The sequence below is a fragment of the Humulus lupulus genome, chromosome 3 (genome assembly GCF_963169125.1).
Source record: "Humulus lupulus chromosome 3, drHumLupu1.1, whole genome shotgun sequence".
In the NCBI taxonomy this organism is placed as follows: domain Eukaryota; kingdom Viridiplantae; phylum Streptophyta; class Magnoliopsida; order Rosales; family Cannabaceae; genus Humulus; species Humulus lupulus.
The window spans coordinates 96902708-96919173 of record NC_084795.1 but is presented as its reverse complement, the minus strand read 5'-3'; the positions used below and the strand labels follow the sequence as shown (position 1 = coordinate 96919173).

The window sequence follows — 16466 nt, the reverse complement described above, 5'->3', positions numbered from 1 at the left end:
ACTATAACTTTTGCAACAAAATAGTTCATACCTTTCATAATATAATTCATAGAAAAATCTAGCTAACTTCCTTACATCAAGTCCAAGCAAAAATAAAGTGCGGGGTGCTTCACAACGAGCCTAAAATCACAATCAAACGTTCGTCTTAAAATCATGTAAAATTACACATGCCCAACATACATACCCGACGTGTGCATGGTCATGCACACGTCGCACAAGTTGCACCACAACTCTATTCATACAACAACGTCGCATAAAATCACGAAAGAATAATGTCAATTCTATTAGGTAATTCTCAATGATTTCAAATCAGGAACCATAGATTTGATTAAATAACATATATATGAGCGTAAAACTAAGCTTGCATGTAACATGCATACATGGGAAGGTTCTTAAAATTAGCGTTGAAGTTGATAGATTCTATGTGTTCATTTTATTGCCACTTTCTTAAAATTCAGCAAGAATTAGTTTACCAATTGTTAATATTATCATATTAACTCCTAAAGACATAAGATTTTATTCTAGATTTTATTTCACAAAATTATTTATTTAATTAGCACCTAAGTCACATTTGTTTAAAAAAAAAAAAAATCTCAATTATTGTTTTAAATAAAAATAAATATGCCAAATTTTCTATTTCTCACAAAATAATTAATTATTAATAATAATATATATACTCCTTTTCTTTCTCAATGTTTCTAATTTAATAAATAGAATAAATAAATAATTTAACCTTTTAACAATTTAAGATTTTAGGGTCACCACATTTTACATCTAAGTTATAAAAATTTTAACTAGTTTGGAAAATCCAAACCATAAACTCATTTACCTAAATAAATTTCTTAGTCTCATTTTAAAAATAGTTTTACTTTATTAATTATTTATAATAATAATTAAAAAATGCATTAATAAGAATGCGAAATTACATTTTTTTAAAAGTATGGAAAAATGCATTTTTCATATATAAAGTCTAAGACCTAAATTAATCAAACATATATTTTATATCTTTTATTTTAAAAGAGACTTTTTCCATGATCCTAAAAATTTCAGCCACCATTATATTACATAAATTCTAAGGCATGAGTTTGCAAAATATACTTTTCTATCATTTTAATTAAAAGCAATTTACCATACTACTAAGGAAAAATTTAGCTAGCAAAATACACCCATTATTCACAATTTTTTTTTTTCTATCAAGTCATTATAACAAATTTACCTAGTATTCTTATATACATGTATGGATTCAATAACACAATTAGCATGTAACAACAATTTAATCAAATAAGAAAAATACACCCTCAAAATACAAGCCTTGGCCGAAACCTAACATGCTTCAATCTCTTTATTATTCCAAAATTTTACAATTAATCCTAGCATGTTTCTATCACCAAGTTTTGCAATTTTTATAAATCAATTATTTAAAATAAAAATAAAAACACCAATAGCAACAAACTAATATGATTTTCATCATAGTATCGTACATAGAATCTTAGATTGAATAAACATAAATTTACATAATCTACCATTATTAGATTTCCAATAAAAAAAATAATATTTTTTAAACTTTTCGAGAAAACCAATAACATCATAACATGAACCTCAACACCTAACCATACACATTCTCTATTTAAAATAAATAAATAACCACCACACAAATATACTTTCCATGAACCTCCTTTTAAACAAGGATCAAAACAAAATAACATATAGACAATCAAATCTCTAGAACTCACAAAATAAAATAAAAATTTGGTGCACTACATCTAATTCGACCATCCATCCTAACGTGACCTTGTAAAATTATAACCATTCGAGCAAGTTTTCTCCAATTTAGTAAACTTTGTAATTAAGTTAAAGTTTGGTATTTACATTGAGAAAAGAGTAATGATGGGACTCTCTATCTTTTTCAAAATTATCTTTTGAATTAATAATAATTACTCAAATACTCCTTGAAGGCTTTTCTAATCCTAGAGATCTAAAGAAACAACTTAATTATAAAAACTTAGCCAAACTATTTCAAACAAAAAAAAATAAGGCAGGCCATAACATTATATATAGTGATGTTGTACTGTTTTTTTTTTTAAATGATAGGTTCCATCTTAAATATTGTGATTGGTTGAGATGTGAGCATCACTCCTGAGCATTGCTATAAGGCACTATAAGCCTCTATTGGCTAACTTTTTAAAGCACTTTTTTGAGCCTAAAGCTAATTTTGAAAGTACTTTGACAAACTTTCAAAAGGGCTTTTGGCGTTTAAAAACTCTTTTTAAGGAAGTAAATATGTACTTTCATCTCCAAGAAGCTCTTACAAAAATAACAAAAGTTTTTATTTGAATTTCAATGGAATTTTATACTTCCTATTTTATTCATATTCTGTTGACCCTGTTTTCAATCAACTAAAGATTAGAGAGCTAAAATCTTTAGACAAATAGGTTTTTACGTAGTTCTAGTGTTAATGAGGCTTAGTTCACAAGTCAATGTATTGAGGAAGAACTTGTAAAGCTCAAGTTTTTTTAGGGATACAATTCCATATCATTTTGGCTTGGTTAAGTTGTGATATGATTTACTTTACTATTCCTAATAATATGTTAAGGACGTGGTTTACACAGAGAAAACTAAGAAAAAGAAATTAAGTGCATTAAATATGCTTGATTCTTGTGTTTGACAAGTAAATTGGTCTTCTCGTATCCTTGAGAAGCCTTAACGAGTGTTGGTTAGAGGGTTGTATCCATATGTATATGACCACATCTTTGGAAATGGTAGGAGGTATCAAGTGGTGCTCCTCCACTTTCCAAGCGTGCTTCTGTTTTTGACATTCCAAATTGTCAAGTGTATGAAGCCCATAGTTACTCTTTTTCTGAGACCACTAAGTTATCAATGGTAGTTAGGCATGCTTGCTTTTTGATGATGTCGTGGTCCCCTCTTCTATTTTGGCTTTACTCTTCTGGTCATGAATTCTTTAGCAAGTCTCACCAAACCCGAGTAACGGGCGAGGCTGTGTAATGCACCAATTTTTTTCTTTCTTATTTAAATTTTTTATTTTTTTGTGTATGTTATTTCAAAAAAAAATTATTTGGTTGCTTTTAATTGTTTGAAATGTTTGAAATTAGTTTCTTTGGGAATTATTTGTGTACTATAAAGTTTAAAATAGAAATTAAGTATGACATGACATGAGAATGAATGTTGAGACTTTTTCTAGCCTTGTCTTGTGTGTGCATGTGTAGTAGCTACTAAGACACCCAAATTTTCTTTCTTGAGAATCATTTGAATATTAGATGCAATAATTGGATTATAATGCAATCAAGGTAAAATGAATAATTATGTTTGTTATCCAAAAAACAGGCATGGATGACATGGCAGACGTTTAATACATGTGGCTGACATCTGGCAGGAGTCTTGTTCGACCATCGACCAGAAAGATGTCTATGGCGCAACGGTCAATCTTTATATACGATCAGCCTGGTCGTATACTCGCTATATTTGGAGAAAATCTTATGCAGTTATAATCATATCCGAAATTACCTCCCATGATTTCCTGAGTATCCGATTATTTAGGAAATAATATCTGTAACAAATTAATGTAATCTTCCTTGAGCCTATAAATAGAGAAAGATAACTCAAGGAAGGGACTTTTGGTTTTCTAATTATTTGAGATTAGAGTTTTACAAGTGTATTAGAGCTATCACATTCGATATATTGTATTGTTCTTCAGAGGTTTGTGAAACTCATTGAACCCTAGTTCTTTGATCACTCCTTTGAATCTTATATCAATAACAGCTCAAGTGGACGTAGGTTATTACCAGATTCTGGGGCCGAACCACTATAAATTCATGTGTGTTTTATTGTTTTTATCATTATTCTCATCTCAACATTTCTATCCACATCAAGCAATTTTGACTCCGTGTCAGTTGACCAAAATCAGGGTCAACAATGTTGTTTATATTTTTGGATTATTTTCCTTGATTCAAAGCCAATATAAATTTTCACGATCATTTGTCTAGATTTTGAAGTTACCTTTTTCTTTTAATTATTTTTGTTAATTGGAAGGTAAATGAATTGATTGTTTCCTCTATTAGTGCTAGCCGAATTTGAGAGTGTGCAAGGTGTGTGTAGGGTGTCGGTCAACTAAGGAAGCAACTTTCCTTTTTCTTTGATCCATTTGCTTGATTTTGGTAAGGGAATTAGGGAAGGAAAATCAAGCCAAGGGTAAGATCAATTTAGACTCTTATGTTGATGTTTGGCCAATATGTGTTTATGTTGGTAGGTTGTTGTTTTGGTTAGGATATTGATGATTTGATAATAAGAATCATTGATGGTGATATCTATTTAGAAGCATGCTAAGAATGTTGTTATGAGTTTGGAAGATTTATTTGGGGTTCCAATTTCCTATGGATTCGGCAAGGGAGAAGGTCATTGATGATGTTGTTGTATTTTGTTTTTATCTTGTTCTTAGAAAGCATGTTAGAATTATTTGATGTTGTATTTTATTTTGAGTTGTGGTTTATGTAAGTTTCGGCCTAGGGCCTTATTATTCTTTAATATGTTTTAATGTTTATGTATATCTTGTTCTCACTTGTGATCTTAGAAATATGCTAGGTTATCTAAGTTTTGAAATGGGTATAAGTTTTTTTAAAAAGGTTAATTTGGTTTTGCATGTAGATTGTTTAGATATTAATGTTTCTTGGAGTACATGAAATGGTAGAAACATGCTAAGTGATGATTTAAACATGATTAAGATGTATATTTTAAATGAATATGCTTGCTGTTTTTTTTTCATTTTCGTTGTGATAATTAATCAATGATTTAAAAAAAATACACAAGTTATGCCTTAAAAATGATATTTTAGAACTTATATAAACAAAAGATATTTTATTTCACATTTTAATGAGATTTTTATTTAATTAAACACATGCAGTTTTTTATATTTTTGTGAAAGAAATATGTTTTTGTCCAATTAAGTGGATTTAAACAATAAAAATGCTTGCTGGAATTTTTTAAGTTATTAAGAAAACGTCTTTTAAATATAATATGTAAAGCATATGCTCAAATAAATTAAGCCTTAGACTTTATGCATGAAAAATGTGATTTTACCTACTTTAAAATATGAAATATTTTAATTAAAATAGTGCATTTTTTATTTGTAAGATATTTAACTAAATGGCATTATTTTGTGAGACTAAGTATTTTTTTTTAATTTGAGTATAAGATGGTATAAAAGAAACTTTTTTCCAACTTAATTAAATTATGATAATTATGAAAATGTGGTGACCTTGAGATATTTCTAATTTATCAAAGTCAAATATGTAATTATTTTCTTTAACCATTTGGAAAAGGAAGTGAGTACCAAAGATTGTTTTATCTTAAATAATTATGTTAAATTATTTTCTAATAATTAATTTTTTTGGTGAGAAAAGAAACAGAAAAAGGTATTATACTTCTCTGATTATTTTATTTAAGTTAAGAATAATAAATAGGATTAATATTTGAAAAATGATAACTAAAATAAAATAATTGTTTTAGTTATATTCAGAGTACGATTTTAGTATAGCTTTGCGATATGAATCAAGTTGGTAAAATATTTTTGTTTAATAAAACCATACATGATTTCTAAGAATAAAAAGGATTAAAAATCTACCAACTTCTACGCACGTTTTAAAGACTTTCTCAAGTATGCATGTCGCGTGCAAATTTAGTTACATTCAAAATATTTCATTTAATTGAGTAAACGTTTGTTGTTTGGCATTCGTTGAGATTACAATAGTAAGGTAGAGAGTTATTCTTCTTTGATTTTGTGATGTAACATGGGCATGACCCATGCACATGTGTGGTATGTTTGTTGGGCATGTGTAGTCTTACTTGATATTGAAACGAATGTTTGAGTTGTGATTTTAGACTTATTGTGAAGCATCCCGCTATTTAAATTGCTTGGACTTGAGGTAAGGAAGTTAGTTAGAATTTTTATGAATTATGTTATGAGAAGTATAAACTATTATGTTATGAGATGAACGAGCTATTATGTTATGAAATGAGTTGCTTGTATTTATGTTTGTATGTTGTATGAAAAGCAGTAGGTTGTTAGCGTGTTGAATGCGACAAAAAAAAAAGAGTGGCTAAGGATATGACGAAACTCATAGGGCGGGCGCACCGAGGTTATTCGAGGATCAGAGTTCTTATTTACCTCATAGAAGAGGTTTTACTGGTTTATGCTTTACCGGTTGCCTCCTAGAACTTTCTTGCTTTATTTGTTATGATGATATATGCAGATAAAGTGTATGGTTATGATATGATTATGATATGATATGTCATGAGCTTACGCTATGAAGTGGACTGTAATGTGTTTCTTTGTGTTGTATTTTATTTGTACTTCCTTACTAGGTTTTTAGCTCACTCCATTACTTTCCCCCTTTCAGGTAGGCAATAGGTTTTCTTCTTGGCACACACTGTGATGTGGGGATTTTATTTTTAAAACTTCATAAAGACACTACATTTTTTATTTTAAATAATTGGACACAAATTGCATGTTTTAACAAGGCCCCACTGAACTTTTCTCAATAATGGTATTTTTCTAATAAATATAAACTGAGTGACGCTTTTACAAAGAGAAAGGAATAGGGCATTGTTACAGGCTGTTCAAAAAATTTGCAACCCGCACAATCTAATTAACCCACTCAATCTAATTCCAAGAAAAACACAACCTGAAAAACATGAGCATTTTTCTAACCCACCCAATTAAGCTTATATTTATTTATTTGATTATTTATTAGTTTTTTAATATATACAATTTATATTTATAAATTAGTGATGTTTAAATTTTAATTCAATTAATGCTTTAGAAATTGCTCAAATATATAAATACATAAATATTAAATTTTATTTTCAATTAATTTATTATATTATCTTTTTACAATAAATATAAACTAATTTATAAAAGAAATTATCTTTTCTTTTTAAATTTATCTCCAAGTCTTTTAACTACTCTTTAATATTTACAAAGATACATTTTGTATTGAATTTCAACAATGAAATAATTTAATAAGAAATTTAAATTTTAGGATTTTTTATTAAAAAAAAGAAAGCTACGTAAGTTGGGCAAGTTAGCCCGCTCACAATGTTTATCAAGTTAGATACTAGTTCTTGGTTAATTGGATGGGTTGCATGTTGAAAAATATCAAACTAACTACTGAACAACCCTAGTAATCCCTTTGGGGAAATAAGGGTTGGATGCAAGTAGTCATTGCCCAAGGAGCTAGTCGGCCTTCAACTTTGGTGCGTCGCGAGTAGCATTGGTTGTCTACTAGGGAATTGGATAATCACATGACAAACCACTTGTCGAGCCTCAAATAATTCACTCTAAGTGTTACACGTGTATCGAGATGATCATGTATCCCCGAGAACGCCTCACATGAGAGGATTTAGAAAAATACGAGCAACATTTGCCCCCAAATCTCTGCTTGTGCTCAACACAATGGAGACTTCTTTAAGACTCTTCATCTGACAGCATTAAATGTTGACGACATGTGTCATTCGCCTAGTGAGTCTGTTGTCATTCTAAGGCGTCAATCAATGTCCTTTCAACTTTTTCCCATTCGAGTACGTCATTAATTAAGACCGTTCCACGGTACTCAAGTACCTATCCTTTTGAAATGCACAGTTGAGATCATCTTGAATTGGGTAAAACCAAGGCCAAAACCTTTTCTTCCTCACTTTTGCCATTTTCAAGCTTTTGAGTTCAAGAGATAAACCAAATATTTCCCTGACCATACATTGTATAACATGATTTGATGATTCCACTGACCATCTGTATTGAAACTCACCATCTTTGTTTGTCTTATTGGTGGTTTATCATTCTTTCAAGTTGTAGCTCTTGCTCTATTGGTGAGACTAAATTGGGCTCATGCTATTGGTCTACCAATTCAAGTTGTATATTGAGACTCTCTTTAGTGCAAGCAATCAACAATAATTCAAAGTATCTAAATGAACTAGGTGTAATCTTTTATAACATTAAAGCTTTATTGTCAAAACTTCTGGAGCATTCCTATCTCATGTCGGTTGTATTTTTAATCGACATGTGGATTAAATAAGCATGGCCTTAGACTAGATAATAATATTATTGTTCCTATTCAATCTTAATGTTGATATAGTCACTCTTACTACTTAGAAAAAAACTAACAACTAAAAGCAAACAATGGAGAGATTGATATTAGATTTAGATACAACACAACAACTATTTGAATATTTATTTTAGCAAATGTTGTGAAGCAAAGATACCAGTTTTAGGACAACACAACAACTCACTCTTTAAATATTTTCTTTTAGAAAATGGTGTAAAACATTGTTTGCACCCAAGGTAATTAGTTTCCAGTCGCGTACTTAACTTAGGCTTCAAAGCGGCTGTAGGATCACTTGAATTCCATGCTGTGGGCGAGTTGTGAGAATCTGAACTGGCGAATGGACATACGCCGGGGACAAGGTGAAGCTATAGCGTTGCAGAATCATTGCCAAAACTATCTTTGCTTCATTGATGGCAAAATTAAAGCCTAAACAAGTTCGAGGTCCCATTCCAAAGGGAAGGAAAGCAGCCATGTTGTCTTTTGTAGCTTTAGAAACTCCCTGAGAGAATCTCTCTGGTTTGAAAAGATGAACATCATCTCCCCAGATTTCAGGATCATGGTGTAGTGCTAGGATTGGTATGTACAAAACTGTATTTGCTGGAAGGTTGAGCTTTCCTAATTTCACTTCGCTTTCAACTTTTCTTGACATTACAACTACTGGTGAATATAACCGTAGGGTCTCATTGATGATCAAGCCCATCTGCACGCATGGGAATCATAGAATGGAATCAGAAAGTAAACAACAATTGATATTGTTTTGCTATCTAGACAAGTGGGAATTAACTTTCTTACAGATTTAAGTTCTGTTATGCCATCTGCATTTGGATTTTGTTTCCCGAATATTTCAAGCACCTCATTTCTTGCTTTCTCTTGCCAATCTGTATGTACTGCCAGAAGAAATACAGACCACCCAAGTAATGTATTAGTTGTTTCCTGCCCAGCAAAATAAAACGTCTTGCATTCATCCACCATATCATCTACTGAAATCCTCTGGTTTATGTTGGCATCGTGATGAGCCTTCAGTAGTACTCCAAGAAAATCACTGCCAAAGCCATCTTCTTCTCTATTCATTATACTCTCTTCCCTTTTCTTAATTATCTTTAATATGGAGTCCCGTATTCCTTTTTCGAGCTTCTCTGATTCTATCTGATCATGAGTTTTAAAAAACATACTGCAAAATAAATAAACAAGAAATACTTTCTTAATTCTTAGTAAGAGCTAAGAGAATTTTGCTATTGCTTAACATGTCTATTGAGTTAAAACAAACAAATTTACCTTAAACCAGGAAACCTTTGTTTGACTAAGTTTCTGGAAGTTATAGCGGTTAACTTCACTAACATCTCAAATACGTTCTTCCCTTCCAAGTAACTGCTCCCAAAAGCTGTCCTGGAAATGACTTCTGCAGTCAACAATCTAAAGTCCTCGTACACTTCAACCTCTTTACCTTCATGACATTTCCATCTTTCTAACATGGTTTCAGCACTGGAAATCATCGCAGGAATCATACCCTACCAAGAATCCCATTTTTTGTATTAAGTTTCTGGTTTAATTGTGAGTTTCTTATGGCATGATGCATAGCTTGTAGTTTCTGTAGACTTCATGACATGAAGATTAAATGCTAGTCTCTTGGTGCGGTCTTTAACTAGAAAGATAACAGTTTAAGAAACAAAACTTACTTTCAAGCTCTCTGTTTGGAAGGCATGATTGGCGATTTTCCGCATTTTCGCCCACTTCTCACCTTGAGATGAGGCAAGACCATCACCCAATAGCTTCTTGACAAACAGTTGAGGCTTGTTTTTTGGATAGAGTCTTTGTCTATCACTCAGTATTTCTTTGATCAACTCTGGTTCAGTAACAGCTAATTGAGGTTGCTTACCATACCACTGAAGATAATTCTTTCCTGCAGTGGGAGACCAAAATATAGCTTATAAAAAAAAGGAAATCTTTACCAAGCAAGATTCAGAGAGCCAAAGTGACAAGAGTATGTGTTACCATATAAGTTGGTCCAACAGTGAACGTGAGGCAGAAGTTTAGGGTATATGTTATTGGATAAACCCAAAGGTTTGGCCATGGCTTCTTTTTGCATGCTCATAATCTCTTTGGTGCTTCCATGGATGAATCTATAAGGAGGACCTTTCACTCCTTGTAAACCCATCAAATATTTTACCCTCATTGGAGCCCACCATAGCATGTGCAAGATCTTGATTAGAGCTAAGGAAAGACACAAGAAAATAAAGCCTAAAATAAGGACATTTAGATCACTCACCCCTCTCATCTTTTTCTTTCTTTTCACAAAATTATCAGTATATTCAAGCCTCTCTTGTTCTCTTAAACTCTAATCTCTATGGTGAAGAGACTCGGATATTTTTTGCCCTTTCTAATGGTACTTGGTGTTAGCTTTAATTGGACCTTATCATCAATAGATTATGGGTCCCTCATCAATATTTTATTCTCAATCCCATTCAAATTTGATTAAGTCATTCTCCTTTTGACAAGCAGCAGGGGAGGATGTCTATTAGCTCATAAAAATAATGCAAACAAAAACTTACGAAGAAATTTAATTACGTAACCAACAAGGACAATTAGTCAATATTGATGACTATAGTACCTTGAAATTTCCATGTAGCTGGAAAAATACTACTAAAAGTTCCCCTCCAAAAAAATTAATAAATAAATACTACTACAAGTCTTCAAAGATATAAAAAAGCAAACAGAGCAGGAAAAGTAAAAGTAGTTTATAAAGCAATTTTGAGCTTTCAGTATGTCTTCTAGCAATTACTTTACAATGGATAAGAATGTCAAGTAACCTTATAACACATGCAAATTTGGCCTTCAAAATGGATGTAGAATTACTTGAACTCCATATTGTGGTCTGTTTGTGAGAACCTGAACTGGCGAGTGAACATAGACCGGGGATAATGTTAAGGCAGCGTTGTAAAATCATCGTCAGTGCAATCCTTGCTTCCGCAATGGCAAAGTTCAATCCAACACAGTTTCGATGTCCTATTCCAAAGGGTAAGAATGCAGCAATGTTATTATTAGTAGCTTTAGCAACTCCTTCTGAGAATCTATTTGGTTTGAAAAGATGCGCATGTTCTCCGCATATTTGAGGGTCATGGTGAATTGCTAAATTTGAAATGAACAAGCTAATATTAGCTGGAAATACTAATCACTGGGGGATATAGTCTTAGAGACTCATTAATGATCAGGCCCATCTGTTTAGAAATGAATTACAGAAAACATATCAGAAATTCAAAAAAATGAAACTTTTGGTCACATTAAAAAGTTAATTATCTTACAGTTTTAAGTTTTACTAAGTCATCTGGGTTTGGATTTTGTCTTCCAAATAGACTAAGAACCTCTTTTCTTACTTCTTCTTGCCAATCAGTGTGGACTGATAGAAGAAACACAGTCCAAGCAAGTAAACTATTAGTGGTTTCTTGCCCAGTAAAGTAAAATGTCTTGCACTCATCAACCACATCATCCACTGAAATTCTCAGGTTCTGGTTGGCTTCATGGTGAGCCTTTACCAGCAATCCAAGAAAATCATTCCCATAGCTGTCCTCTCCACTCACTACTTTTTCTTCTTTTTTCTTAATTAAATTTACTATCAACTGGTGAACTTCTTTCTTAAGCTTCTCTGATTCTGTCTGATCATGGTTTCTGAACAACCTACTGCAATATGGATCAAAATAACTATTGTGCTTAGCAGAAATTATGTGCTCAGCAAGCAAGCATTAATGAAGTAAATACTTTACCTGATGACAGGAAAACTTTGATTGTAAAAATTTTTGGAAGCCAATAAGGTCAACCTACTTATCATCTCAAAAGTTTTCTTCCCTTCTAAGTAATTGCTCCCAAATGCTGTCCTGGAAATCACTTCTGAAGTTAAGAACCTATACTCTTCAAACACTTCAACCTCTTTTCCTTCTTGACATTTCCATCTTTCTAACATGGCTTCAACCCCATTAATCATTGCTGGAATCATCCTCTGTTCCCAAATGAATTAAAAAAAAAAAAAAAAAACAAATCCCATGACATACTTCGAAACATCATATTGACTATATAAGAGTTCAAATAAGGGCTTTTGCCCACTTTTCACCTTCAGAAATCACAAGCCCATCTCCTAATAACTGCTTCAAAAAGGGTTTTATCTTTCCTTTGGAATAGGCTCCATCTCTATCATTCAGTATCTCTTTCACCAGTTCTGTCTCTGTTATAACCAACTGAGGTTTAGAACCATCCCACTGAAGAAAGTTCTTTCCTGTGTCATAAAAAAGACTGAACTTACTACAAAAGCTTAAAATCAAACTTTTGTAACCAAATTCAACTAGTCATACCCATAATCATAGTGCAATAAGAGTTTCTTTTACCATATAATTTAGTCCAATAGTGAATATGAGGCTGAAGTTTTGGAAATATGTCATGCGACAAACCAAAAGGTGAGGCCCTGGCTTCCTTGTGCATGCTCAAGATATCTTTGGTGCTTCCATGGATGAATCTATAAGAAGGGCCTTTGATTCCTCTCAAACTCATTTGATACTGTAAGCTAGTTGGTGCCCACCATCGTTTGTGGAAGATCTTGATCAGAGCTAAGAGAAGACACAAACAAAGAAAGTTAGCAAATATTATTAGTACAAAATCTCTTGTTATAGTCATCTTTTCTGGTTTTCTTTTCCTGAATTCTGCAATGTAAAGAATGAAACCAAAACACTAAATATTCGAATTGAAAGAGTCTGTGTGGGTGAATTTTATATTTAAGTCAACTTAAATATTCAGGCCCATTCCAATTGGAAGTTGAATACAAATGAATTAATATTATATAAAATCAATTTATAGAACACTTTTGCCCATGTTCTTTTCTTTTTTCTTTTCCATAGCTGGCGTATAAATATGTACATATCTATTAATTATATAGGTATATGTTTATCAATGTGTTGTATTAACATTAATTCTACAAATATAGTTGTTAAAAAACTTATTTGAAGCAATTAAGATATTTCAAGAACAATAAATAAAAATTATTCTTATAATAAAAAAATATATAAAGCTTGTTGATACTCTACAAATGTATAAATTGAGCACTTTTGCCTATGTTATGTTCTTTATTCTTCTCCATGGCTGGTAACATTAATTATATATATGGAGGAGTTTTTAATGGTTACGTAAGTGGTTACTTTTTGAGTGACATGTTATAATATTATGTTAAGAATATATTATTTATAAAGTTTCTATTTTAAGAATTGTGGATGCCAAAAATCCACCAAATAAAAACTCTTTAGTCCCTCGTTGGAACATAAGGATGAATGTCACTTATTCATGTTATTGGGCTCGAGCCTGTAGGCCTTGTTGAATACAAGAGATCATCTCCTGAGAAACAACACATTATGAGCCACAAGGTTTGGCCCTGCTAAGCTAAGGGGCCACAATGAATACTGCAAGAGGATAGGTGCACAAGGCCCTCACATAGTGAGGTCCGACGTGCCCGCGCAAGGCTGACATGCCCACGGGTCAAGATGCACTCATACGTGTAAACGCTGCCAAAGACGCCCGGGACATACACCCGTGGATGCTCAATATTCCACGCTTATAAAAGACCCAAAGAACGCACTTAGACCCCCATACGCCTACACTCTCATTGGGTCCTCGGGCCATCAGGCATGCACCCCCTAGTGAGGCCATTAGGCACGCGCCACCAGCGAGGCCCTCATGCACGCGCCCCCTAGCAAGGCCATCAGGCACGCGCCACCAGCGAGGCCCTCATGCGCGCGCCCCCAGCGAGGCCATCAGCCGCGCGCCCCCAGCGAGGCCCTCATGCGCGCGCGCCCCCTAGCGAGGCCATCAGGCACGCGCCACCAGCGAGGCCCTCCATGTGCGCGCCCCCAGCGAGGCCATCAGCCGCGCGCCCCCAGCGAGGCCCTCATGCGCGCGCGCCCCCAGCGAGGCCTTCATGCGCGCACGCCCCCAGCGAGGCCCGTAGGCCACCATCTTCTCGGGAGGCCGTTGCACCATCACGTCACTAGTCTGGATCCATGCCGCAAGGAGACAAGTATAGCTAGGCCCTTCGCCACTAGGAGCCTTGCAAGGCACGGCCAGTGCATGGTTCATTACCACCTCGCATCTATGCCTTGCAAATGAGGGTCACATGGCATTGATCTCATGAGGTACGGAGTCCACTGACGAACTGAAAGGAGTTAGAGTACGGACATAGTACCCACGTCAGATGAGTAGTGGAGGTACGAACAAAGTACCATCTGTGGTCCTCACCAGCCACTCCTCTGACACCCGTACCAGGCAGGTAGTGGAGGCATGACCAGGTACAGGAGGTGAGGTGCTCCCATGATCTCTGACCTTGTACCAGAGCCGACACTACTACCCCTGGAACCACTCTCCTGTTAGTGTACTTGTGTACCATCTGGTCCCCTGGACCACCATGTACCCAGGGCCCATTAGAGCCCAACTATAAAAGGAGCTTGACCCCTCAGAATGAGGGGTTGGAAAATTCATTGTAAGCAGAGGCTATTGAGAAATATATCAAGACTTGCTCCATCATTTATCTGTGTTAACTTTTCCTTAAAGTTTATTCTCAGTTCTTATAGAAACATCACCTGACTTACCTTTGAGTTTTCCGATCTAATTTCGTTGACGAGATTTCACCGTCAACAAGAATTAAACTAATAATTTTTTTAAAAAAATTAAAAAAATTATTTATTAATATAATCATTATGTAATTATTATATATATTATCTCTTCTATTTAAAAAGTGTGTAGAAAACGAAAATTCTTAGTTTTAACGATTTGTTTTGTTAATTTTGACGGAATATTCTAAATATTTAACGGAATATATCTTTAAAACTAACTTAAAATATATATTTATTAATTACATTACAATACAATAAATTCAAATATTATAAAATATCATTATTATAATAATATTTAATATAAGACTACATATATAATAATTATATTAATATAAATTCAAATTCAAAATTATAAAATATCATTATTATAATAATATATAATAGACTACATATTTAAAAATTATATTAATATAAATTTAAATGTTATAAAATATTATTATGACAATAATATATAATCCTAATTTTTTACTAATTATATTAATATGAATTCAAATATTATAGAATATTATTATAACAATATTTAATACAAAACTAGATATTAAATACTTATATTAATATAAATTAAAAATAATATAAAATATTATTATAATAATGTAAAATATAATACATAATTTTTATTTTTATTAAAAAAATTATCATTTATGATTAAAAAGGTTATCATATTATATATTTAAAAAAAATCATAAATAGTGTTTTGGTTTAATTTTTTATTTAATATGTTTATATTATTCTTTTATATACACTACTAGAAATATAGGCTTTTACATCGGTTTTTATAGTGATCATACAAAAAAACTGAAGTAAAAACATTTTCAAACTCTTTTACTTCGCTTTTGAAATTGGCGTTCTGAAAAAAATTACATACTACTTCGCTTTTTAAAAAAAAACGAAGTGAAAAATTCATAGTGAAGATGGTCGTGTTTGGTTGCACAAGCCCGTGTATTATGTTTAGAGATAATAAAAATGCAAAAAAATGGCCGAGCCAAACGCGACCCTTGTGCACCTTTAACTTCGGTTTTTATGTAAAAACCGAAGTAGAAAGTGCACTTTCCACTTCGGTTTTTACCTAAAAACCGAAATTAAATGTGCACATAATACACGGGCTTGGCACTTTCCACTTTCCACTTATGGACCTTTAACTTCGGTTTTTAGGTAAAAACCGAAGTGGAAAGTCTACTTTCACTTCGGTTTTTACCTAAAAACCGAAGTAAAAGGGTTTTATAACCCTTTTCATCTCCCCGAACGGTCATCTCTCTCAAACCCTCCTCTCTCCTTTGTGCACAAAACCCTCAAAAACCTCCATTAACAACCGTGAGCCAACACCCATTTTCATTCTCTAAACCTTTTTTTTTCTTTATTTCTTGCTACATTTCTACACTATAAACCGAAATATAGTCCAAAAATCTATTTTTTTTTTGTTTTTTAGAGAAAAAAAGGCATTTGGCCGTGGGTATTTTCTCCCTTGTTTCTTGGTGTTTCTTGCCGGATTTTGATCGGATTTTTGTCATTGCAAGGGGATTTTGAGCTTCAAAACAGGTATAGATTACTATAATGTGGTTTTGATGATAATTTTTTATTTTTCTATGTTTTTTTTTATTATTCCGAATTTTATAATTAATATATTTAATATTTTGTTAAATTTTATAATTAATATAATTAATATTTTGTTAATTTTTATAATTATTTGTTTATTTTGTTAGTTTAAATGATGTGA

At 32.7% G+C, this 16466-nt stretch overlaps 1 protein-coding gene and 1 pseudogene across 1 annotated transcript; both read right to left on the bottom strand.

The window, feature by feature from the left end:
* Positions 1-8173: 8173 nt before the first annotated feature.
* LOC133822998 (cytochrome P450 CYP749A22-like) lies at positions 8174-10497 on the bottom strand. Its single transcript, XM_062255526.1, has 5 exons — positions 10104-10497; positions 9788-10011; positions 9387-9619; positions 8904-9282; positions 8174-8811 (listed from the first exon to the last, which is right to left on the bottom strand). The coding sequence occupies exons 1-5, from the start codon at positions 10384-10386 to the stop codon at positions 8383-8385; spliced, it is 1548 nt and encodes a 515-aa protein (XP_062111510.1). The 5' UTR covers positions 10387-10497; the 3' UTR covers positions 8174-8382.
* Positions 10498-10842: 345 nt separating this feature from the next.
* On the bottom strand, positions 10843-13045 carry LOC133822999 (cytochrome P450 CYP749A22-like; annotated as a pseudogene).
* Positions 13046-16466: the final 3421 nt, after the last annotated feature.